At 43.4% G+C, this 24,394-nt stretch overlaps 2 protein-coding genes across 5 annotated transcripts in view; one reads left to right on the top strand and one right to left on the bottom strand.

The window, feature by feature from the left end:
- The window catches only part of LOC139278875 (uncharacterized), a 121,326-nt gene extending 106,531 nt beyond the window's left edge, over window positions 1–14,795 (top strand). For all 3 annotated transcript variants that reach the window (XM_070898093.1, XM_070898091.1, XM_070898092.1), the window contains exon 8: window positions 14,517–14,795. In XM_070898093.1, coding sequence (XP_070754194.1) covers window positions 14,517–14,553 — 37 coding nt within the window. In that variant the 3' untranslated portion in view covers window positions 14,554–14,795. The remainder of the gene's footprint in view (window positions 1–14,516) is intronic.
- The window catches only part of LOC139278874 (dipeptidase 1-like), a 35,213-nt gene continuing 23,907 nt past the window's right edge, over window positions 13,089–24,394 (bottom strand). For both annotated transcript variants that reach the window (XM_070898089.1, XM_070898090.1), the window contains 4 exons: window positions 24,178–24,262; window positions 24,021–24,096; window positions 23,787–23,922; window positions 13,089–13,644 (listed from right to left, as the gene is read on the bottom strand). In XM_070898089.1, the coding sequence (XP_070754190.1) occupies window positions 13,462–13,644; window positions 23,787–23,922; window positions 24,021–24,096; window positions 24,178–24,262 (480 nt within the window). In that variant the 3' untranslated portion in view covers window positions 13,089–13,461. The remainder of the gene's footprint in view (window positions 13,645–23,786; window positions 23,923–24,020; window positions 24,097–24,177; window positions 24,263–24,394) is intronic.

Raw genomic sequence — 24,394 nt, 5'->3', positions numbered from 1 at the left:
AAAAGTAGTTATACGCATCACCCCGGACGCCAGACCAGTGCACCACAAAGCCAGAGCGGTGCCATAAGTGATGCATGAGAAAATAGAGAGTGAACTGGACAGGCTGCTCAGAGAGGGCATAATTTCGCCCGTTGAATTCCCAATGGGCAAGTCCCATTGTTCCTGTCCTTAAAGCGGACGGCTCGGTTAGGATCTGCGGTGACTACAAAGCCACCATCAACCGGGTGTCCCTGCAGGACCAATACCCGCTCCCGAGGGCGGAGGACCTTTTTGCCACGTTGGCAGGTGGCAAGCTGTTCACTAAATTGGACCTCACTTCGGCCTACATGACTCAGGAACTGGCTGAAGAATCCAAGCTTCTGACCACCATCACGACGCACAAGGGTTTATTCATCTACAACAGGTGTCCTTTTGGCATCCGTTCAGCGGCCGCCATCTTTCAGAGAAACATGGAAAGCTTGCTGAAATCCATTCCCGGCACAATCGTATTCCAGGACAACATCCTAATGACGGGTCGAGATACCGAGGAACGCCTCCACAACCTGGAGGAGGTGCTACGCCGACTGGACCGGGTAGGCCAACTGCTGAAGAAGGCCAAGTGTGTGTTTTTGGCCCCAGAGGGCGAGTTTTTGGGCAGGAGGGTTGCCGCAGACGGGATCCGGCCTACAGAATCCAAAACGGAGGCGATCCGTCATGTGCACCGGCCCGGCAACACACCGGAGTTGCGATCGTTCCTGGGAATGTTGAACTATTTCGGGAACTTCCTGCCGAACTTAAGCACATTGTTGGAGCCATTACACGTGCTCCTGCATAAGGGTTGCGAATGGTTTTGGGGGGACTGTCAAGAACGGGTTTTCAACAGGGCTCGGAACCTGCTTTGTTCTAACAAACTATTAATGTTGTATGACCCCTATAAAAAACTAGTTTTAATATGCGATGCATCATCATACGGGGTTGGGTGTGTGTTGCAGCAGGGTAATGGAGACGGACAACTCCAACTGGTGGCTTATGCCTCCAGGTCGCTCTCCCAGGCAGAGCGTGGGTACGGCATGGTTGAAAAGGAAGCACTCGCTTGCGTTTATGGTGTGAAAAAAATGCACCAATACCTTTTCGGCAGACCGTTCAAGTTAGAAACGGACCACAAGCCGTTAACTTCTCTGTTGTCCGACAGCAAGGCGGTCAATGCAAATGCGTCAGCTTGCATACAGCGATGGGCTCTCACGCTGGCTGTGTATGGCTACACCATACGGCACCGGCCAGGTACCGAAAACTGCGCTGACGCGCTCAGCAGGCTTCCCCTTGCCACCACCGAGGAGGCAGCGGAGCAAAGTGCTGAGATGGTCATGGCCGTTGAGGCTTTTGACACCGCAGGCTCCCCCATCACAGCCCGCCAGATCAAACTCTGGACCAACAGGGACCCCCTCCTATCCATGATAAAGAAATGTGTCCTGACGGGGGATTGGGCGCCCGCACATAGGTCATGCCCCAGAAGGGGAGGGAAGCATTCATCGGGGAACTCCACAGCGAACACTCTGGCATCGTGTTAATGAAGGCTATTGCCCGGTCACATGTATGGTGGCCGGGGATTGACTCAGACCTGGAACACTGGGTTCGCAGGTGCACGACGTGTGCCCAGCTGGGCAACGCCCCCAGGGAGGCCCCGCTCAGCCCGTGGCCGTGGCCCACCAAGCCTTGGTCACGCATTCACGTGGACTATGCGGGCCCGTTCATGGGAAAAATGTTCTTGATAATTGTCGATGCATACTCGAAATGGATCGAGTGCATCATATTAAACTCGTGCACGACATTCATCACCGTGGAGAGCCTGCGCACGGTTTTCGCGACCCACGGCTTACCGGACATTCTGGTCAGCGACAATGGCCCGTGTTTCACCAGCCATGAATTCCAGAAGTTTATGTCGGGTAATGGCATCAAACACGTCCGGACGGCGCCGTTCAAGCCGGCTTCCAATGGCCAGGTGGAACGTGCGGTCCTAGTCATAAAGCAAGGCATGCTCCGCATCCAAGGACCCTCTTTGCAGTACCGCCTATTGTGCCTCCTGCTGGCCTATAGGTCCCGGAACTCCTCATGAAATGTACGCTCAAAACGCAGCTGTCCCTCATCCACCCAACCCTGGCAGACATTGTTGAGGGCAAGCGCCAGTCCCAAACCAAGTGCCACGATCGTAACTCAAGGGAGAGGTGTATAGAAATGGATGATCCGGTATTTGTACTTAACCATGCATTGGGACCCAAGTGGCTGGAGGGCACCGTGATTGGTAAAGAGGGAAACAGGGTCATAGTGGTCAGACTCAATAATGGGCAGATATGCTGCAAACACTTGGACCAAGTAAAGAAAAGGTTCAGACATAGACACCGATTAACATGAAGAAGAGCATGAGATGTCAACCACACCACTGCCAGTGGACGAGCAACAAGGACAATCACCAGCATGCACAGTCCCTGTGGCCAGCCCGGACAGGCCGGAATCACCTCAGGTGACAGAAACGCATGCCAAGGCTCAGCCACCAGAGCCTCAACTGCGGCGCTCCACGAGAGAGCGTCGACCACCTGATAGACTTAACCTTTGAGTCAAAAAGACGTGAGGGGGGAGGTGATGGCATGTATGTAACCAGCATACTACTGTAAACCCTATACAATTGTAACCCTCATGTAACCACGACATACTGTACATACTTACTAGAAGTGCACACCTTGATCACGGGGGGTGTACTTGTGGGAGACACTCCTTACCTGGAAATTCAAGTATATAAAGGGAGGTCCCTCGCAGAGCCAGTACTCCTTGGCCTCGGTAATAAAGGTGAAGGTCACAGAGTGACTGTGTCTGCAGTACGTGCTTCGTGTGATTATGTTTAAGAGTTAAGGATTCAACAGAAGTTGCATGTTCAGCCATGAACTCATTGAATGGCGGTGCAGGCTCGAAGGGCCGAATGGCCTATTCCTGCACCCATTTTCTATGTTTCTATGTTTCTAAAAGACTGTGAATGCTGGGTCAGTTAAATTTTCAAGCCCGAGATTTTTGTTCGGTAATAGTATCAGACATTATGGATCAAAGGTGGGTAAATGCAGTTGAGGTACAAATCAGACATGATCTGATTGAATGGTGGAACAAGATCGCGGGGCTGAATGATCTACTCCTGTTTCATGTACTACAAATAGAGGGAATTTGAAACAAAAATCGGAAAAGTAGGAAATATAACATCTGTGGAGAGAAGAGACATTTGGTGTTTTAGGCTTGTGCACTTAAATTCAACGCAGAAAAGTGTGATGTGATGCATTTTGTTGGGAAGAATGGAGAGTGCAAGAAGATAAAGACCTGGGGGTGTTTGTGCAGAAATCTTTGAAGGTGGCAGGACAGATTAACAAAGCAGTTAATAAAACAAATGGGATTCTGGGCTTTATAAATAGAGGCTAAGGCCTAAATTTTCCCCGACTTTGCGACCGTGTTTTCGCCGCAATTTGACCCTCTGCGATGAAAAACCAGTCAGCGGGATCCTCGGTGACCACTTTGCGGCGACGCCGGGGAGAGGAGTGCCAACGTGCAACGCCACAGATTGCATTTGCGTCCCACTTTTGGCTCTCTCGGGACCCATATGCCACGCCCAGAATACTGACAGTGCAGTCCTGCCAGCAGCGGTAAGTATGAAGACCTGCAAAAAGGTAAGTTAAAGTTTACATTTTAAATTATTTCTCAGCCATTTAGTAGGTAAGGGTTTTTTGAATGTTTATTGAAATTTTTTTTTCATTTTTCCCACCTCCCAAGGCCTTTCTCGCAGCGCTACCGGGCCCTGGACTAAAGTTGCCAAAACTCGCGGTTTGCGCCGCAAATCCTCGTGCAACACCAGCTTTACCGATGCATAAAGGCCGAAAGTTTGGCCTAAAAATGGTAGCACAGCGAAAACGGTAATTTTGGCATAAAACTACCGTTTTCGCTGAAAACCGAAAATCTAGCCCATAGAATACAAAAGCCAGGAAGTTATGCCCAATCTCCCAAAACATTAAGATCAGCCTGAAGCAGACCAGCATCATCTATAGATCTAACACTCGCATAAATCTTGGTATCATCTGCAAATTTGCAGATTGTGCTGCCAATCCCTGAATCCAGATGATAAAAATAGTAAAGAGCGATGGTCCCTGTGGGACACCACTGGTGACTGGTCTCCAAACAGATCCAAATCCATCGATAACTACTTTTTGCCTACGTCCTGCCAGCCAGTTCTGAATCCAGCTCAATATATTACCACTAATACCGATCTTATAGAGAAGCCTCTTATGCAGTGCCTTGTCAAAACGTTTTTGGAAATCTAATTAGACATTGGCCCTGAAATTCCGATGTCCTGGAGTTTCTACGGACCCGGGAAGGCATCGGAAAAGCCGGTTTTCAGCGCTCAATGAGCATGTGATGAAAACTGACTTTTCCGATCTGTTAAGTTTCTGGCTTGACAGATCCTCCATATCTCGGGAGCGAGGACACTTGCAGACAAGATTTCCGATATTTATGAATATCTTGCCCTGCAAATGTCCTTTAAAATCTTGCGTCTGAAAAAGCAGGCGTACAGGTGCAAGTGTTTAAAAATAAACAAAAACATTTTAAAATAAAGTTATAAAAACACATTTTATTGTTAAAAAGCCTTCCCACTACAGTAAGTTTATTTTAAGGCTTAATTAAAAAAAACTTTTAAAAAAGTCTGGAAAATATTTTTTTATATAACAACTTTAATTTAAATGAATGTGTAGTTTATTTTCTATTTTTTATTGTGTTTTGGGTTTTGGGGGGGTGGGGGGGTTCTCATTCATAGTAATAGGAGTTCCGGACTTACGGAACTCCTATTATTATGAATGAGAATCTATACTGCACCTGATTGGTTGCTGTCTCCAGCTCCCGGCCTGCGCACGTCCCCACGTGCACGCGCTGCAACGCGCAGTCAAGGGAGACCTCAGGCTCAGAAGTTCCAAGGGGCGCAGCAACAACAGATAAGTGCGCATCTTTTTTCTCTTTTTCTGTCGTTTGCCCGCGGAAAGAGCTCGACTGGAATTTAAGGGCCAATGTCTGTTGGACTTTCCTCATCCACCAACTTTGTAACTTCTTCAAAAAAATACAATTAGATTTGTAAGATACGATCTCCTTTTTATGTAGCCATGTTAGGTGTCCCTAATATGTCTTTCTCTATCCAAGTATTCATATATTACATCCCTAATGATTTCTTCAAGCATCTTACCTATTACTGATGTTAAACTAATGGGCCTATAATTACCCAGGTCTGTCTTGTCACCTTTTTTAAAGTTGGGGGCTAAATTAGCCTTCTTTCAGTCTATAGGAAGTGCAGTGCAGTGAGCTATACAGGCCATGAGCTCGCACAGCACATGCCCCATCTCTCTGAGGATCCTCGGGTGGATATCATTTGGCCCTGCTGCTCTATCTATTTTCAAGTGATTAATTCTTTCTAAAACAATATAGTAATCTATGTTAATACTAGTTTTGTTAGTAACATTATTATATTCTAATAGTCACGCAGTATCTTCAAGGGTGAAGACCGATGCAAAGTACTCATTTAATATTTCCGCCATACCCAGTGAGTCCTTTGTAACCTGTCCTTGAACACCCTTCAAACGTCCAAAAGTATTGGATCGTTCTCTGACTCTTTACATAACTGAAAAAGCTATTCCCATACTTCCACAGTTGTCTACTATCCTTTTTTCTATTAGCCTTTTTGCTTATCTAATAGTAGCCTTCATTTTCTTCAGTTGTTCCTGGTACTTAGCTCTGTTTCGTAGAGTATTAAATGCCTTTAATTCATAGAAACATTTCTGTTACATCTTATTTGTTATTGTACATAGCCAGTCAGCCACCTTGGCTTTTTCTTACCACATTTTGTTCTTTTGACTTTGGGAACAGATTTGTTTTCGACATTTTTTAATCTTGTTCTTAAAAACTTTCCATTTATATTCTGCATCCGTCTCATCACCACCCAGGAGGGTTAGCCAATTACCTAAATCATCTGTCATTTGGTGAAGTTTGCTCTTTTGAAATTTGGTACTAGTTACAGGTTCTCGGTACCTTTGGTTCTATTAGCCAATTGGAACCGTATCATCATCATTATCATAGGCAGTCCCTCGAAGCAAAGATGACTTGCTTCCATGCCAAAAAGGGATGAGTTCACAGGTGTTTCAATGAATTACCTAATATCCCAGATCCCGAACTACATCTTGGAGGGTGGAAGATACCTGTGCTTGGATTTTTTAATGTCTGGTGGTCGTTGCACAGTAGCCACCACATGGGCTTGACAGAGCTAGGTCTTGGTCCAGTGGCAAGGATTACCCAAGGCAACTGGAGACCAGCTCTGCTGCAAGGACCAAGCGTGCACACATATTGCAGTGTGGGCTGGTCCGTGCTGCCCCTAGGTCCTTGCCTCTTCTGGGGCCCAGATTCACGCCTCTCCTGGGCCCCGGTCACTTGCCTCTACGAACTCTTGCCGCTCCTTCCTCCTGCTGTGCCTGCCTGCACTGCAATCAGCGACCTGACTTCGCGGCCGTCGCCCTCCTGCAGCAGCGCGCGCTGCTCCCTGCAGTGACATGCCACCGCATGCTGCTCCCTCTGATGGCCCCGGCCTTCTGATGGCCTTGCAGGCCGGCACCACGCCGATTTCCTGGCTGGGCCGCCGCACTCTGCTCCCTCCAATGGTCCCATATAATGTTGTAGTCACTGTTGGCCAGATGTTTCCCCACATGGAGGCCCGATACAAGGTTAGGCTCACTACTAGATCCAATATATGATTATCCCTAGTTACTTCAGTAACATGTTGAGTCACTTTACGGACTCAACATTGAGTTCAACAATTTCAGATCCTAACCACACCCATCTTTTTTTGGACAGCAGCAGTTGATAATGATTCTACTCATTATCTCGAATTTCGTCACCGAGAGCATGCAGAAATCAAGCGCAGGCTGCGGAAGGAGCGTGCGGCAAACCAGCCCGACCCACCCCTTCCCTCAACGACTATCTGTCCCGCCTGTGACAGAGTCTGTGGCTCTCGTATTGGACTGTACAGCCACCTAAGAACTCAAGTTAAGAGTGGAAGCAAGTCTTCCTCGATTCCGAGAGACTGCCTATGATGATGATGATGACTATTCCCATTTACACCTCCTCTAGCCCCATCTTTTGTTTCTTTACTTGTCAAATTACCACCCCGCCTTTGCCTTGCATCCCTTTTGTCATTTAATCTCTCCTGCCTTCCACCTGATCACACACCTTCCCTTTTGTTCTTTCCTCCCCTCCCCCCTTTCCCTATCTCTGTGCTTGCTTAAAACCTGTTATATCTCTAACTTTTTCCAGTTCTGATGAAAGATCATTGACCTGAAACGTTAACTGTGTTTCTCTCTTCACAGATGCTATTTGACCTGCTGAGTATTTCCAGCATTTTCTGTGATAATTATTAATGATAATCAACCTCTGCTGCCCAGAACGTAAACAATTATAAGTATGGAGTCTCATCCCTTCATGTTGTGAAGTGTTTTAGATTTTGAAAATGTCAAATTTTAATTTTTCTTTAAAATTTTTCTTTGTCTCTTTTTTTCTCTCTCAATCCAATCTTTCTTTCCCTCTTTCTGTAGCTGATTTGACATTGAATTCACCCACCTTCTCAATCCTTCCTCAGTTTGTCACAATCCTTTAATCCCATTGGTTAAGGAGATATACTGTTGTCCCATTGTTCAGCAAGGTCCCTGATGCCCTCACGTGCCGTTATCAGCTTGCACTTCCAGCAACTTTGTGGGCCAAATTTTTTAAAACCTACATGTTACATGGACAAGTCTAACTAACAGGGCACGCCACCAGATGCCCCGCTCCAGCAAAATCTGGGCTGCTGTGTCGGATGACAATGATAGTTAGTTAATAGTAACTGATTAGAATTGCTTACTACCTAAATATTACCACCCCATCCAAAAACACATTCTTCAAACATTTCAAAAACAGAATGTTCTGATTCTTTTCTACTCAATATGGGATATTGAATGGCTTGCTGTACTTGGATACATATAATAAAAGGATTGCTAACTGCACATTTTGTATGCATGGCTTTGTTCCAGTATGCTAATCTGGTTATATTTATGTGTACAGTGGAATATTTTTGAAAAATTATGTTGTCAAAGAATCTTTTTTTTTACAATCACAGAAACCGAATAACCCAAGCTTAGTTATGCTACAACTAAACAGCCATTGACTTTATGCTATCACTTTGGTGCAGATATCAATTACATTTTACTGGGTAACCTAGATAACATAGAAACATAGAAAATAGGTGCAGGAGTAGGCCATTCGGCCCTTCGAGCCTACACCACCATTCAATATGATCATGGCTGATCATGCAACTTCAGTACCCCATTCCTGCTTTCTCTCCATACCCTTTGATCCCATTAGCCGTAAGGGCCATATCTAAATCTCTTTTGAATATATCTAATGAACTGGCCTCAACAACTTTCTGTGGTAGAGAATTCCACAGGTTCACAATTCTCTGAGTGAAGAGGTTTCTCCTCATCTTGGTCCTAAATGGCTTATCCCTTATCCTTAGACTGTGACCCCTGGTTCTGGACTTCCCCAACAACGAGAACATTCTTCCTGCATCTAACCTGTCCAATCCTGTCAGAATTTTATATGTTTCCATAAGATCCCCTCTCATTCTTCAAAATTGCAGTGAATATAAGCCTAGTCGATCCAGTCTTTCTTCATATGTCAGTCCTGCCATCCCGGGAATCAGTCTGGTGAACCTTCGCTACACTCCCTCAATAGCAAGAATGTCCTTCCTCAGATTAGGAGACCAAAATTGTACACAATATTCAAAATGTAGCCTCACCAAGGCACTGTACAACTACAGTAAGACCTCCCTGTTCCTATACTCAAATCATCACGCTATGAAGGCCAACATATCATTTGCCGCCTTCACCGTCTGCTGTACCTGCATGACAACTTTCAATGACTAATGTACCATGACACCCAGGTCTCATTGCACCTCCCCTTTTCCTAATCTATCACTATTCAGATAACATTCTGCCTCCCTGTTTTTGCCACCAAAGTGGCTAGCCTCACATTTATCTACATTATACTGCATCTGCCATGCATTTGGCCACTCACCTAACCTGTCCAAGTCACCCTGCAGCCTCTTAGCTTCTTCCTCACAGCTCACACTGCCACCCAGCTTAGTGTCATCTGCAAACTTGGAGATAATTACATTCAATTCCTTCGTCCAAATCATTAATGTATATTGTAAATAGCTGGGGGCCCAGCATTGAACCTTGTGGCACCCCACTAATCACTGCCTGCCATTCTGAAAAGGACCCGTTTATTCCTACTCTTTGCTAGCTCTCTATCCACGTCAGTACATTACCCCAAATACCATGTGCTTTAATTTTGCACACTAATCTCTTGTGTGGGATCTTGTCAAAGGTCTTTTGAAAGTCCAAATACACCACATCCACTGGTTCTCCCTTGTCCACTCTACTCATTACATCCTCAAAAAATTCTAGAAGATTTGTCAAGCATGATTTCCCTTTCATAAATCCATGCTGACTTGAACCGATCCTGTCACTGCTTTCCAAATGCGCTGCTATTACATCTTTAATAATTGATTCCAACATTTTCCCCACTACCGATGTCAGGCTAACCAGTCTATAATTCCCTGTTTTCTTTCTCCCTCCTTTTTTAAAAAGTGGGGTTACATCAGCTACCCTCCAATCCATAGGAACTGATCCAGAGTCTATAGAATGTTGAAAAATGACCATCAATGCATCCACTATTTCTAGGGCCACTTCCTTAAGTACTCTGGAATACAGACTATCAGGCCCTGGGGATTTATCGGCCTTCAATCCCATCAATTTCCCTAACACGATTTCCTGACTAATAAGGATTTCCTTCAGTTCCTCCTTCTTGCTAGACCCTCGGTCCCCTAGTATTTCCGAAAGATTATTTGTGTCTTCCTCAGTGACGACAGAACCAAAATATTTGTTCAATTGGTCTGCCATTTCTTTGTTTCCCATTATAAATTCACCTGATTCTGACTGCAAGGGACCTACATTTGTCTACACTAATCGTTTTCTCTTCATGTACCGATATAAACTTTTGCAGTCAGTTTTTATGTTCCCTACAAGCTTACTCTCGTACTCTTATTTTCCCCCTCCTAATTACATAGAAACATAGAAAATAGGTGCAGGAGTAGGCCATTCGTCCCTTCGAGCCTGCACCACCATTCAATAAGATCATGGCTGATTATTCACCTCAGTACCCCTTTCCTGCTTTCTCTCCATACCCCTTAATCCCTTTAGCCGTAAGGGCCATATCTAACTCCCTCTTGAATATATCTAATGAACTGGCATCAACAACTCTCTGCAGTAGAGAATTCCACAGGTTCACAATTCTCTGAGTGAAGAAGTTTCTCCTCATCTCGGTCCTAATGGCTTACCCCTTATCCTTAGACTGTGACCCCTGGTTCTGGACTTCCCCAACATTGGGAACATTCTTCCTGCATTTTACCTGTCCAGTCCTGTCAGAATTTTATCTTTCTATGATATTAAACCCTTTGTCCTCCTCTGCTGAATTCTAAATTTCTCCCAGTCCTCAGGTTTGTTGCTTTTTCTGGCCAATTTATATGCCTCTTGCTTGGATTTAACACTATCCCTAATTTCCCTTGTTAGCCACAGTTGAACCACCTTCCTCGTTTTATTTTTACGCCAGACAGGGATGTACAATTGTTGAAGTTCATCCATGTGATCTTTAAATGTCTACCATTGCATATCCACTGGCAACCCTTTTAGTATCATTTGCCAGTAAATCCAAGCCAATTCTCGTCTCATACCATTGAAGTTACCTTTCTTTAAGTTCAGGACCCTAGTCTCTGAATTAACTGTGCCACTCTCCATCTTAATGAAGAATTCTACCATATTATGGTCACTCTTCCCCAAGGGGCCTCGCACAACAAGATTGCCAATTAATCCTCTCTCATTACACAAGACGCAGTCTAGGATGGCCTGCTCTCTAGTTGGTTCCTTGACATATTGGTCTGGAAAACCATCCCTTATACACTCCAGGAAATCCTCCTCCACCGTGTTGCTACCAGTTTGGTTAGCCCAATCTATATGTAGATTAAAGTCACCCATGATAACTGCTGTACCTTTATTGCACACATCCCTAATTTCCTGTTTGGTGTCATCCTCAACCTCACTACCACTGTTTGGTGGTCTGTACATGATTCCCACTAGCCCTTTGGTGTTCCGCAGCTCTACCCATACAGATTCCACATCATCCAAGCTAATATCCTTCCTTACTATTGCGTTAATCTCATCTTTAACCGGCAATGTTACCCCACCTCCTTTTCCTTTCTGTCTATCCTTCCTGAATATTGAATACCCCTGGATGTTGAATTTCCTGCCCTGGTCACCCTGGAGCCACGTCTCTGTAATTCCAACTGCATCATATCCGTTAACAGCTATCTGCGCAGTTAATTCATCCACCAGTAACGGTTTATTTAGTAAAGTTTTACTAGGTAAAGTATATCTGGTACGAAGATGATTCTGCACTATTTCTGGAAATTGCATCCAAAATCTGGTGCTTTAGGTGGGTGGTCCAATCATACCACCTACCGTCTGGCCAAACTTAAAATCAACCCGAGTCAGGCCTACTGTCAACATTACAGGAGTCTTAACTGTAAATATTGCATCCATTTTTTAATTAAGAAAATAGCAGTAAGCGTACTCTCCATATTGGTTGTTGTTGCACTTGTAATATGTATCTGCATATTAGAGAGAAGAATGCCTCTTTCCTGTATGGGGCAGGAGTCAAACGAAAATGATTGATGTACAATTGAAACACTGAATCCATGTCATCTTGGTATCCTCTATTCTAAACCCATTGAGTCTGTACCAGTTCTTTCAAATATTCAGCACTGTGGAAGGACAAAATAACATTTCTGGAGTCTCAGAAGACCCAGCTTGGTGCAATATCATGTCTATATTGAAGAGTGCCCTAGATTAAAATCCATAAAACGTTTCTTCCAATAAGACTGTATTTGTGCTGCTGGTATGGCTGCTCATGTTATGGCTACATTGAAAAAATCAACAAGAAACAACGGGGGAGAAACTAGTTTTGGGTGGTTGCGCAAAATAGGTGATAGTGAATTGGGAGCCCGTTTTACATCTTTCCCAATGTTCTTTTCCATTGAAGTCTGTTAGGTATTTTAAAGTGGTTTGAATGGTTAAGTTGAACGTGGAGAAAAGGAGAAGCTTTTTGTTTCCATGTGAGCAAAATGAGCTGAGCCATCAGATTAAGGACCTGAGACAAGGGGCAGTTGCTGAGACACCACATACCACGGTAAGAGATAGCATTGAGATACTACTAAGACAGTCAGAACTATTGGCCTGCACATCACAGTACAATAAACAAAGCTTGTAGAACAGAGGTGGAAGCCAAAAAGATTAGAAGTGGGGTAAACACCTCAAGCGTGATGTCAGCTGGGTGGAATAGTAGGTGCAGCCCAAGGTATAGCTGAATAGTATAAGGGTAGGAGCTGTTCCCTCCAAAAATTAGAGCACTCTCAGAACAGTCGGACGTCCATTTGCTGCAACGGTGCCCCATGATAGATAACAGGTCTGATCAACTTGAACAGGACTTCATGGAGGAAACAGGTTGTATTAATTGCTTGCCATTTAATGTAATACTGTAGAACAGTTGTATAAAAACAATACTGTTATTAGTCAATGCATATTAAAGATGATTGTTTCAAACCACTTGGGACCAAATCACATGGAGGTTATTGTTGCAGGAAGAATAACCCTTTGTTGCAACGTAACCATGCGAACTCAGCTAACAAAGTCAATAAAAAAATAGTAAATCATTAAAAAAGGGGCTCCTAATTCACTATCGCCTATTTTGCGAATCTGCCAGAGAGCAATTTCCCCCTAATGACATTGAACTCTGGCAGAAAGAATGTAGTTTGTCCACAATAGGATTTGAGAACTTTGTCTTTTCCCAGATGTCAGACCTCCAAGCTTCCATTTGAGACAAAGTCGAAAGATATATACAGCTGCTTTCTCACTGATCTTTATTTATTAATGCACCCAAGACATTACATGGCTTCAGATTCAATCATTATGTACTTATCGGTCTTGTGAATAAATATCTTGGCATATAATGAAAGAAAACCCCTACTTTCCATTTAAGTGGTGGAATGCAAGAATGGCAAATAATGCTGTTAGATGGTTAGGAAGTTTATATATAGATGCTTAGGAACACATGTTTAGTAAGACATATGATATAGTCGTCTGAATAGGTAAATCCTTTTTTCTCTCCAGCTCAATTCCTCCAGTACAGTTGTAATAATCTTTTAGTAGACTTCTTTCTCCTCTATATATTTAATGTTATAAATTCATATTCTAATATTGCATCTTTCTAATGATTTCATAAAGCTCTGATTACTATTAAGGAAACAATGAACATGACTGAGCTGATAACATGAATAGTGGAGGGGTGTGGAGGAGCTGCAGATGGGTAGCCAAGAAATGTTCTGCATGGGCTCTGCACCTTATCCTGAGCGATAACATCATTTGATGGCATGTTGATATGTTGAAGCTGTCTGCTTACCTGTAAAACACAAATTCATCTGGTTAACCTCACAGATACACTTGTGATATAATTCAATTTAAAACAGAACATCTTAAACACAATGATCCTGAATTTGTTGAAAAAAACAACGTTGTCTAAATGATGGATGTTGTTATTTATGTACAAATCGACCCGCAAGTGGCGAGGAAGAGATACCCCGTAAATTGCAAATCGGCACAAGCTTTGCGAAAATGACATCTTGCACTTAACCACTCCATGAATTTCATGAAATTGCTGCATTTGCACCTTACTTGCCCATTAAACTAGCCACGGAAAGTTAAGTCTAGTAATTAATAACGTAAGTACCCTTTTATCGATGTGTTAGTTGTTAATGACTGTTAATCAACCTCGCTGGCCCAGAAAGTGAACAATTAAAAGTGCGTAGTCTCATTCCTTCAGTTTGTGAATTGTTGGCGATTTAAAAAATGTCAAATTTTAAATGAACTTATTTTTCTTTTCCTTCCTGCCCCTTTTTTTCTCTCTCTTAATACAATCTTTCTTACTCTCTTTATATTTCTCTTTCTGTACCTGATTTAACATTGAATTCAGCCACTCTAATTCACCCTCCTTCTCAGTCTTTCCTGTATTTATTTCTCAATCCTTAAATCTTATTGGTTAAGGAGATAGACTGTTTGTCCCAAGGTACCAGATACCTGTTGCATTCATGGCGCTGTTATCAGCTCGCACTTCTAGCAACTTTGTGTGAAAAACATTTTTGAGCTGAAGGGTGCAGGAACTATCAGGTCACACCATGAGATGCCCCGTTCCAGCAAATTCTGGGCCAATAATTTAAAAACTGCTAAATGCTGAAAAATGTACCATTTATAATGCTGTACTATATATTTTTGTAGTATTTCCAGCCCGAGAAAAACAAAGGAGACTGCTTGAAGTAATACCAATGGAAATGGAGGGCTTGAATTTCTTCTTGTAATCGGCACAGTAAACATCCTTGGCAAGGAAACAACTTATACCAATGGCAACAACCCTTGGTCAAAACATCTGTCAGTATCATTTGAGACTTTCTCTTGTACTGCTGTGCATTGGTTACCATGAAGATGTAAACATCATTTTGTATTCCACTGCCTACTTGAGTAATTACTTCAATAAAGTTATTTTTAATGTTGAAAAAATGAGGATGGTATTATAATATTTCTGTAAAATATTACATAAATATGGTCAGGCTGCACCAAGATTATTGGGTTAGGTTAAACTGTGCAGTTTAGCAATTACTCTTACAGCACACTGGTGCTATAAATACATTAGCAATTCCTCCAATGTATTTATAACACCAGTGTGCTGTAAGAGTAATTGTCCTGGAAAAAACATTCTCAGTAAAAATCTGAATATGGAGGAGAAACTATTTTTTTTTGTTTACAGCCTACAGTAATCATCGTGGTTTTAAATGGATCATCTTCCAATGCTATTTTACTAATTTTGGTCTCAGTTACACTGACAATGTTTCTCTATATGAAAACATTACAGTCACATTTATCTATGAATAGTATTATTAACATAGAGACATTACCAACAGCTTGCATGGACTACTTAAATACATGTTATCTAAGGTTTTATCTTAATTTATTGAAATATACAGGAACCTGTCTGCATAAGCAGAATCCTTATTCCTGGAAGTTTTCATTTTGACAGGTTATTGCTGGAACATAACCCAATTAGAGATATTAAACATGTTTCTGCATTCACTCTTTCAGTAATTAAATGTGCCTAATTTTCTAGACAGCCAATAAACCATAATAAATTAGATTGAAATGCATTATGCCCATTGTTCTCTATACATTGAGTACCCAACGTCAGTTGTGCAGCTGTTGGAAATGTGTAGCTTTTACACACTTCCTTGTGACCAATTACAGAGCAACATTGGCATCATTCTGGGGCAAGTCCTGTGACAAAGACATGATGAGGAGAATCAAACAAGAAGAAAATACCCTTTAAGAATAATGGCCCGGATTTTGCGGTGGTAATGATGGTGAAACTGTCAGATTTTGCTGTCATTACCACTCTGAAACTGACCGTAACCTCAGGATTTAGTGGCTGCATAGATAAACATGGAAATCCTGGAGTTACAGTCAGTCATTCACTGCTCCACCATAGGTGATGCTGTGGAACTCCCCATAGCTGGCAATCAGTTGAACTGACAAAAACGTAAGCTTTTCTGCCTAATATCGCTCTTAAACACCCCATAAAAAGTTAAGCTTTGTTGAAATAGGTGTAACTGGGGATTTAATAGCATGTTGACTGCTGAACAACCATTTTGGCCCTGAAAAACTAATTTTATATTTGTGGAATGTGAAATTTTTCAATTATGATAAAATAATAATAAAAAAGTAAGTTTATGATTTTTCAGGTGTTAGTTCAACCCCATGTGTATGTCCCAATCTTTATTTTTTTCTCTGTAAATTTTTAAAGGGTGAATTGATAATCAGTGCTTTTTATTTCCTGGTTTGCTGTTTGAGAGAATTCTTCAATGTGATTGGCTGTTTAGACATCTTGATGACATCACTGCTGCTCTATGATGGGGATCCCCTTTTGACAGTGCTACAATCAAATTATGATCAAAAAAGCTAAAGTGTTCCCACAGAGATTGCGAGATTTTTGTGGACAACTTTCTTCGAGGTCAGTGACGATCACCATTGCATTTGCCGCTGACCGCAAATACTGGGCCAATAATTATCTAAACTTCACCAAAAATATAAACATGAACATCTGAACAAGCACCCTAGTTTAGAAAGCTGTTATAGATTGGAGTTATATGTAAGAGCATAAGAAATAGGAGCAGGAGTAGGCAATTCGGCCCCTCAAGCCTGCTCCGCCATTTGATAAGTACATGGCTGATCTTCTACTTCAACTCCACATTCCTGCACTATCCCCATATCCATCGATTCCCCTAATATCCAAAAATGTATCGATCTCTATCTTGAATATACAAGGACTGAGCCTCCACATCCCTGTAGGGTAAATAATTCCAAAGATTCACCACCCTCTGAGTAAAGAAATTTCTCTTCATCTCAGTGCTAAATGACTGCCCCTTTATCCTGAGACTGCGGCTCCTGGTTCTAGACTCCCCAGCCATGGGAAACATTCTTCCTGAATTTACCCTGTCAAGCCCTGTAAGAATTTTGTATGTTTCCATGAGATCACCTCTTTTTCTTCTAAACTCTAGAGAATATAGGCCTAGTCTACTCAATCTCTCTTCATAGGACAATCCACCCATCCTAGGAATCAATCTGGTGAACCATCGTTGCATCTCTCTATGGCAAGTAGATCCTTCCTTAGGTAAGGAGACCAAAATTGTACACAATACTCCAGGTGTGGTCTCACCAAGGCCCTATATAATTGCAGTAAGACATCTTAAATGCCAACATACCATTTGCTTTCCTAATTGCTCGCTGTACCTGCATGTTAACTTTTGTGATTTGTGTACAAGGACACCCTGGTCCCTCTGAACATCAACATTTCCCACTCGTTCACCATTTTAAAAATGCTCTGCTTTTATATTTTTCCTACCAAAGTGGATAACTTCACATTTCTCCACATTATATTCCATTCGCCATGTTCTTGCCCATTCACTATATCCTCCCTGTCCGTTAGCCAATCCTCAATCCATGCTTGTATATTACCCCAATCTCATGAGCCCTAAATTTTGTTTAATAATCTCTATTTAAGTAACGAGGGAGAGAGAAAACAGGGAACTACAGACCGGTTAGCCTGACATCAGTAGTAGGAAAAATGCGATAATCTATTATTAAGGATATGGTAACAGGACACTTGGAAAATAATAAGATTGGGCAGAGTCAACACGGATTTATGAAAGGGAAATTATGTTTGACAAATCTGTGGCACCTTCGCGAATGCCTTCTGAAAATCCAAGTACAGCACATCCACTGGTTCCTCCTTATCTATTCTGCTAGTTACAACCTCAAAAACACTAATAGATTTGTCAAACATAATTTCCCTTTCATAATGTCCTGTTACCATATCCTTAATAATAGATTATCGCATTTTTCCTACTACTGATGTCAGGCTAACCGATCTGTAGTTCCCTGTTTTCTCTCTCCCTCGTTACTTAAATAATGGGGTTACATTCGCTACTTCCCAATCTGTGGGCACCGTCAAGAATTTATGGAATTTTGGAAGATGACAACCAATGCATCCACTATCTCTATTGCCACCTCTTTTAATACCCTAGGAAGTAGGCCATCAGGTCCAGAGGATGTATCCGTCAATCCCATTAATTTCTCCAATATTATTTTTTTTTTTACTAATACGAATTTCTTTCAATCTCACTAGACCCCTGGTTCTCCACAATTTCCGGGAGTTTTTTGTGTCTTCCGTGAAGACAGAACACAAAGTATTTGTTTAATTTCTCTGCCATTTCCTTATTTCCCATTATAATTTCTCCTGTCTCAGCCTGTTAGGGACCTATGTTTACTTTTGCTAATCTTTTCCTTTTTACATTCCTATAGAAGCTTTTACAGTCTGTTTTTATGACTCTTGCTAGTTTACTCCCATATTCTATTTTCCCTTTCTTGATCAATTTCTTGGTCCTCCTTTGCTGAATTCTAAAAGCCTCCCTAGCCTCAGGCTTACTACTCTTTTTGGCAACATTATAAACCTCTTTCTTTAATCTAATACTATCTTAAATTTCTCATTAGCCATGGTTGGACCATTTTTCCCGTGGTGTTTTTATTGCTTAAGTGAATGTATTTTCATTACGAATTGTGAATTATTTCTTTAAATGTTTGCTATTGCTTTTATACTGTCATATCTTTTAATCTAGTTTCCCAACCTACCTTAGCCATACCCAAGTAGTTTGCTTTGTTCAGGTTTAGGACCCTAGTTTTGGATTTAACTGAATTACTCTCAAACTCATAAAATTCTATTATATTACGATCACTGCTCCCCAGAGGCTCTTTTACGACAAGGTTATTAATTAACCCTGTCTCATTGCACAGTACTAGATCTAAAATAGCCAATTCTCTCATAGATTCCTTGACATACTTGTCATGTATGTAACCTCTATGTAACACCACTGCAATACTGTATATACTTAAGCAATGCACACCTTGACCACAGGGGGTGAACTTGTGGGAGACACTCCTTACCTGGTCATCCAGGTATATAAAGGGAGGTCCCATGCAGGGTCATCACTTCTTGGTCCTGTTAATAAAGGCTCAGGTCATAGAGTGACCTTGTCCATAGAATGTGCCTCGTGTGGGTTTTGTGCCATTGAGACTAAGGACTTTACATTGGCGACAAGAAACAGGAATCAGCAACCCATGAGAATGGCCACCGGTAGCACAGAGGAACGGTACTGTGTTGGTGAGGACTGGGACGATTTCATTGAGAGGCTCCAGCAGAGCTTTGTCACGAAAGAATGGCTGGGAAATGCAGCGGCCGTCAAGCGAAGGGCACATCTGCTGACCAGCTGCTGACCTAAGACTTACGCACTCATGAAGGACCTACTCGCACCCGAAAAGCCGGCGGACAAAACCTTTGAAGAGCTCAGCAAACTAATCGGTGAGCACCTCAAACCGGCGAGCAGCATACACATGGCCCGACACAGATTCTATACCCACCGCCATCGTGATGGACAGAGCATACCGGACTTTGTTGCGGACCTCCGGTGTTTGGCCAGCCTCTGTAAGTTCACAGATGCCTGCAGGGGGGAGATGTTAAGGGATTTTTTTATTGAGGGCATCGGTCATGCGGGGATTTTCCAAAAGTTAATTGAGACCAAGGACTTGACTTTGGAAGCGGCGGCGTTGATGGCTCAGACTTTCATGGCGGGGGAGGGGGAAACCAAAATAATATACGCGCGCAATTCTGCCTCCAACGCGGCGGGGGATCAGGGAGTCAATATCATAAACGCAACTCAGAGCCCCGCAGGCAGGGAAGGACAGTTCGACGCACCCCAGGCAGCAATAGACCCCAGAGCAGGTTTTCAACAGAGACAATGGCAGGCTGAATGGACATTTACGCCATCACAGTGGACAATGCGGTCCAGGATGCGGCCATTGACATCCACTAACAGGATACTCAAGGGCAGTCAAAGCGACAATCAGCGAGGAATGCCGGGTCATAGCTCCTTTGTTCACAACAATGGGAATCTCAGCTCATGCTGGAGGTGTGGGGGCAAACACTCTGCCAGGACTTGCAGGTTTCAACATTTTGTCTGCAGAAATTGAAACCTCAGTGGCCATTTAGCTCGAATGTGCAGGAAGCCTGTAACCAGACTAATTTACGAGGCGGATGGACCAGAAGAGGGGTCTATGATGCAGGATGACTCTTGGGGCAAATCAATGGACGCTGAAGTTCAGCGGGTTCATGTGGCAAACATTCACAGCTCATATACCAAAACGCCACCAATGATGATGAAGGTTTTATTAAACGGCATCCCTGTACGCATGGAGCTGGACATGGGGGCCAGCCAGTCACTCATGAGCGTTCAACAATTCGAAAAGCCATGTCCACACAAAATCAGTAGACCCAAACTAGAACACATTGAGACACAACTACGGATGTATACCAAAAAAATAATTCCAGTACTAGGCAGTGCAATGTTGGCGGTCACACACAATGGATCAGTGAACCGGTTGCTGCTCTGGATTGTCCCAGGCAATGGTCCCGCACTGTAGGGGAGGAGCTGGTTAGCTGAGATGAACTGGAAATGGGGGGGATGTGCATGCAATGTCATCTGTGGAGCGAAGTTCGTGCTCACAAGTCCTACAACAATTTGAGTCACTATTCCAACCTGGCGTTGGGACATTCAAAGGTACCAAAGTAGTGATAGGCATCACCCTGGACGCCAGACCAGTGCACCACAAAGCCAGAGCGATGCTGTATGTGATGCGGGAGAAAATTGAGAGCGAATTGGACCGTTTGCTGAGAGAGGGCATCATCTCGCCCATTGAATTCAGCGACTGGGCGAGCCCCATCGTTCCCGTCCTAAAAGCGGATGGTTCTGTCAGGATCTGTGGCATACAGCGATGGGCTCTCACACTCGCTGCGTATGACTACTCCATCCGGCACCGGCCGGGCACCGAAAATTGCGGTGACGCACTCAGCAGGCTTCCACTGGCCACCACCGAGGTGGCAGCGGAGCAAAGCACTGAGATTGTCATGGCCATTGATGCCTTTGACAGCGCAGGCTCCCCCATCACAGGCCGCTAGATCAAAATCTGGACAAACAGAGATTCCCTCCTATCACTGATTAAGAAATGTGTCCTGACTGGGGATTGGGCGCCCGCACACGGAGCATGCCCTGAGGAGGTCAGACCGTTTCACAGGCGGGTGGATGAGCTCTCCATCCAAGCTGACTGCCTACTATGGGGCAGCCGGGTAGTCATGCCCTAGAGGGGCAGGGAGGCATTCATCAAGGAACTCCACAGTGAGCATCCTGGCATCGTTCTGATGAAGGCCATTGCCCGGTCACATGTTTGGTGGCCGGGAATTGATTCAGACCCGGAACACCGTGTTCGCAGGTGCATGACGTGTGCCCAGCTGGGTAATGCCCCCAGGGAGGCCCCGCTCAGCCCGTGGCCCTGGCCCATGGACACGTATTCATGTAGACTACGCAGGCCCGTTCATGGGAAAAATGTTTCTCATTGTGGTAGATGCGCACCCGAAATGGATCAAATGCATCATTTTGAATTCGTGCAGGACATCCACCACTGTGGAGGGTCTGCGCAAGGTCTTTGCAACCCATGGCTTGCTAGACATCCTTGTTAGCGATAATGGCCCATGTTTCACGAGCTACGAATTCCGGGAGTTCATGTCGGGCAATGGCATCAACCACGTCAGGACAGCACCGTTCAAGCCGTCCTCCAATGGCCAGGTGAACGTGCGGTCCAAATCATTAAACAAGGCATGCTCCGGATTCAAGGACCCTCCCTTCAATGCCGCCTATCGCGCCTCCTGCTGGCCTATAGGTCCCAACCGCACTCGCTCACGGGGGTCCCGCCCGCTGAGCTACTTATGAAACGAGCACTCAAAACTCGGTTGTCCCTCATTCACCCTGTCCTGACCGACATAGTTGAGGGCAAGCGCCAGTCCCAAAACGAGTACCATGAACGAAACTCAAGGGGGAGATGTATAGAAATAAATTATCCCGTATTTGTCCTCAATCACGCCGTGGAGCCCAAATGGTTTGAGAGTACTATAATAGACAAAGAGGGGAACAGGGTCATTGTGGTTAAACTTAACAATGGGCAGATATGCTGTAAGCATCTGGACCAAATAAAAAAAAGGTTCAGCATAGACACTGAGGAACCCAAGGAAGATCATGAGATGGTGCTCACACCACTGCCAGTGAACGAGCAACAAGAACATTCAGCAACATGCACAGTCCTGGCGGTCAGGCCGGAATCACCACAGTTGACAGACACTCACTCCAAGGCTCAACAACCAGAGCCCCAACTGCGGCGCTCCACAAGGGAGCATAGACCACCTGAAAGACTTAACCTATGATCTCAATAAGACTTTGGGGGGGGGGGAAGTTGATGTCATGTATGTAACCTCTATGTAATGCCACTGAAATACTGTATATACTTAATCAATGCACACCTTGACCACAGGGGGTGAACTTGTGGGAGACACTCCTTACCTGGTCATCCAGGTATATAAAGGGAGGTCCCACGTAGGGTCATCACTTCTTGGTCCTGTGAATAAAGGTTCAGGTCATAGAGTGACCTTGTCCATAGAATGTGCCTCGTGTGGGTTTTGTGCCATTGAGACGAAGGACTTTACAATACTGATCTAGAAAACTATCTTGAATGCATTTCATGAATTCTTCCTCTGAACTATTTCTGCAAATTTGGTTTGCCTAGTCTATATGAAAGTTAAAATCCCCCATGATTATTGTATTATAGTCTTACCCATGTTACATGCATCTGTATTTTCTTGATTTATACACTGCCCGACACTACAACCACTGTTAGGGGGCCTATAGACTACTTCCACTAGTGTTTTCTGCCCCTTGTTTCTTAGCTCCACCCAAACTGATTCTACATTTTGTTTTTCTGAGCCAAAATCCTTTCTCTCTACTGTCCTTATTCCCTCCTTTATATTTAAATTTAAAGATTGGGAAGACCGAAGCCATTGTTTTCGGTCCCCGCCACAAACTCCGTTCCCTGGTCACTGACTCCATTCCTCTCCCCAACTTCTGTCTGAGGTTGAACTACACTGATCGCAACATTGGTGTCATATTTGACCCTGAAATGAGCTTTCGACCACATATCCGCAGCATAACTAACACCGCCTATTTCCACCTCAGTAACATCGCCCAACTCCGCCCTTTCCTCAGCTCATCCGCTGTTGAAACCTTCATCCATGCCTTTGTTACCTCTAGACTTGACTATTCCAATGCACTCCTGGCTGGCCTCCCACGTTCTACCCTATGTAAACTTGAGGTGATCTAATACTTGGTTGCCCGTGTCCAAACTCGCACCAAGTCCCGCTCACACATCACTCCTGTGCTCGCTGACCTACATTGGCTCCCGGTTAAGCAACACCTTGATTGCAAAATTCTCATCCTTGTTTTCAAATCCCTCCATGGCCTCACCCCTCCCTTTCTCTGTAATCCCCTTCAGCCCTACAACCACACCGGAATATCTGCGCTCATCTAATTCTGCCCTCTTGAGCATTCGTGATTATAATTGATCAACCATCGGTGGCCGAGCCTTCTGTTAATTCATCTATTTTGTTACAAGTGCTTTGTGCATTCAGATATAGCTTTCACTTTTTTCTATTTTTCCCTGATGTGACTTAACTCACTAATGCCCTATTACCTTTATTCATCTTTCTGTCCCTTCCTGACCCACTCGGCTTATCTTTACCCAGACCACTTCAGCCTTGACATTTCTTGACATTTCTCTTACTACTTTTGAATTTACCCTTTCCAGAATCCTTCCACCCTCTTCATTTGGGCTTAATGGAGAAATAACATTTTCAGAATTTATAATGAAAATACTATAATATATTGCTGATCAAGATACAATATCAATGTTTTTGTCATGTGTATTGTTACAATTTCTAATTATATATATTCTTATTTGTAACAATGGAACTCAATGTTATGTGAACATGATGGAAAAAAAATAGCTCACTTCTTCAGCTTTCTTAAAAACTCGTATAAAGTTTAAACCAAGTAGCTTTTTAATGTCATTATCAGTCCAGTTACGCTGGAGAAGCTCAGCAATTAAAGCAGGATATTTTGAAACATCTTCCAGACCAGTTGGAGCCCTTTTAAAATAAAACAAAAATACATTATTATTGTTCTTACTGTCTCAACAAATGGATAATTCTAGGCTCAGAATCAGAAACAATTGCAAACTCTGTACCTTTCAAAACCATCAAAGTCACTACCGATGCCCACGTGATCTGCACCAGTGATATTTCGAATGTGATCAAAGTGGTCTAAAACAATAAACAATTTAGTAAATGCACAGAGAATTTAATCTTGTCCTATCATTCAAAATGGTTGCTGGTTATACTAACCTGCCACTTGGGATAAGGTAGCAGTTCCTTTACAAGAAATAAAGTAAGGATAAAAGTTCACCATCACAATGCCTGAATTATTTGCCTGAAAAGTTAACAAAGCAGACAATTTGTGCAATTAAACTGTATTTGAAGATAAAATCACAGGATACTGAAAGTTACTTGAAAAACATTTTAGGTGGTGTGATTCAGTGAATAGCATCATGGAGCACTGGTA

The sequence above is a fragment of the Pristiophorus japonicus genome, chromosome 13, assembly GCF_044704955.1.
Source record: "Pristiophorus japonicus isolate sPriJap1 chromosome 13, sPriJap1.hap1, whole genome shotgun sequence".
NCBI lineage: Eukaryota > Metazoa > Chordata > Chondrichthyes > Pristiophoridae > Pristiophorus > Pristiophorus japonicus.
Note: the sequence above shows the minus strand (reverse complement) of the source record. Positions and strands in the feature narration are given on the sequence as shown.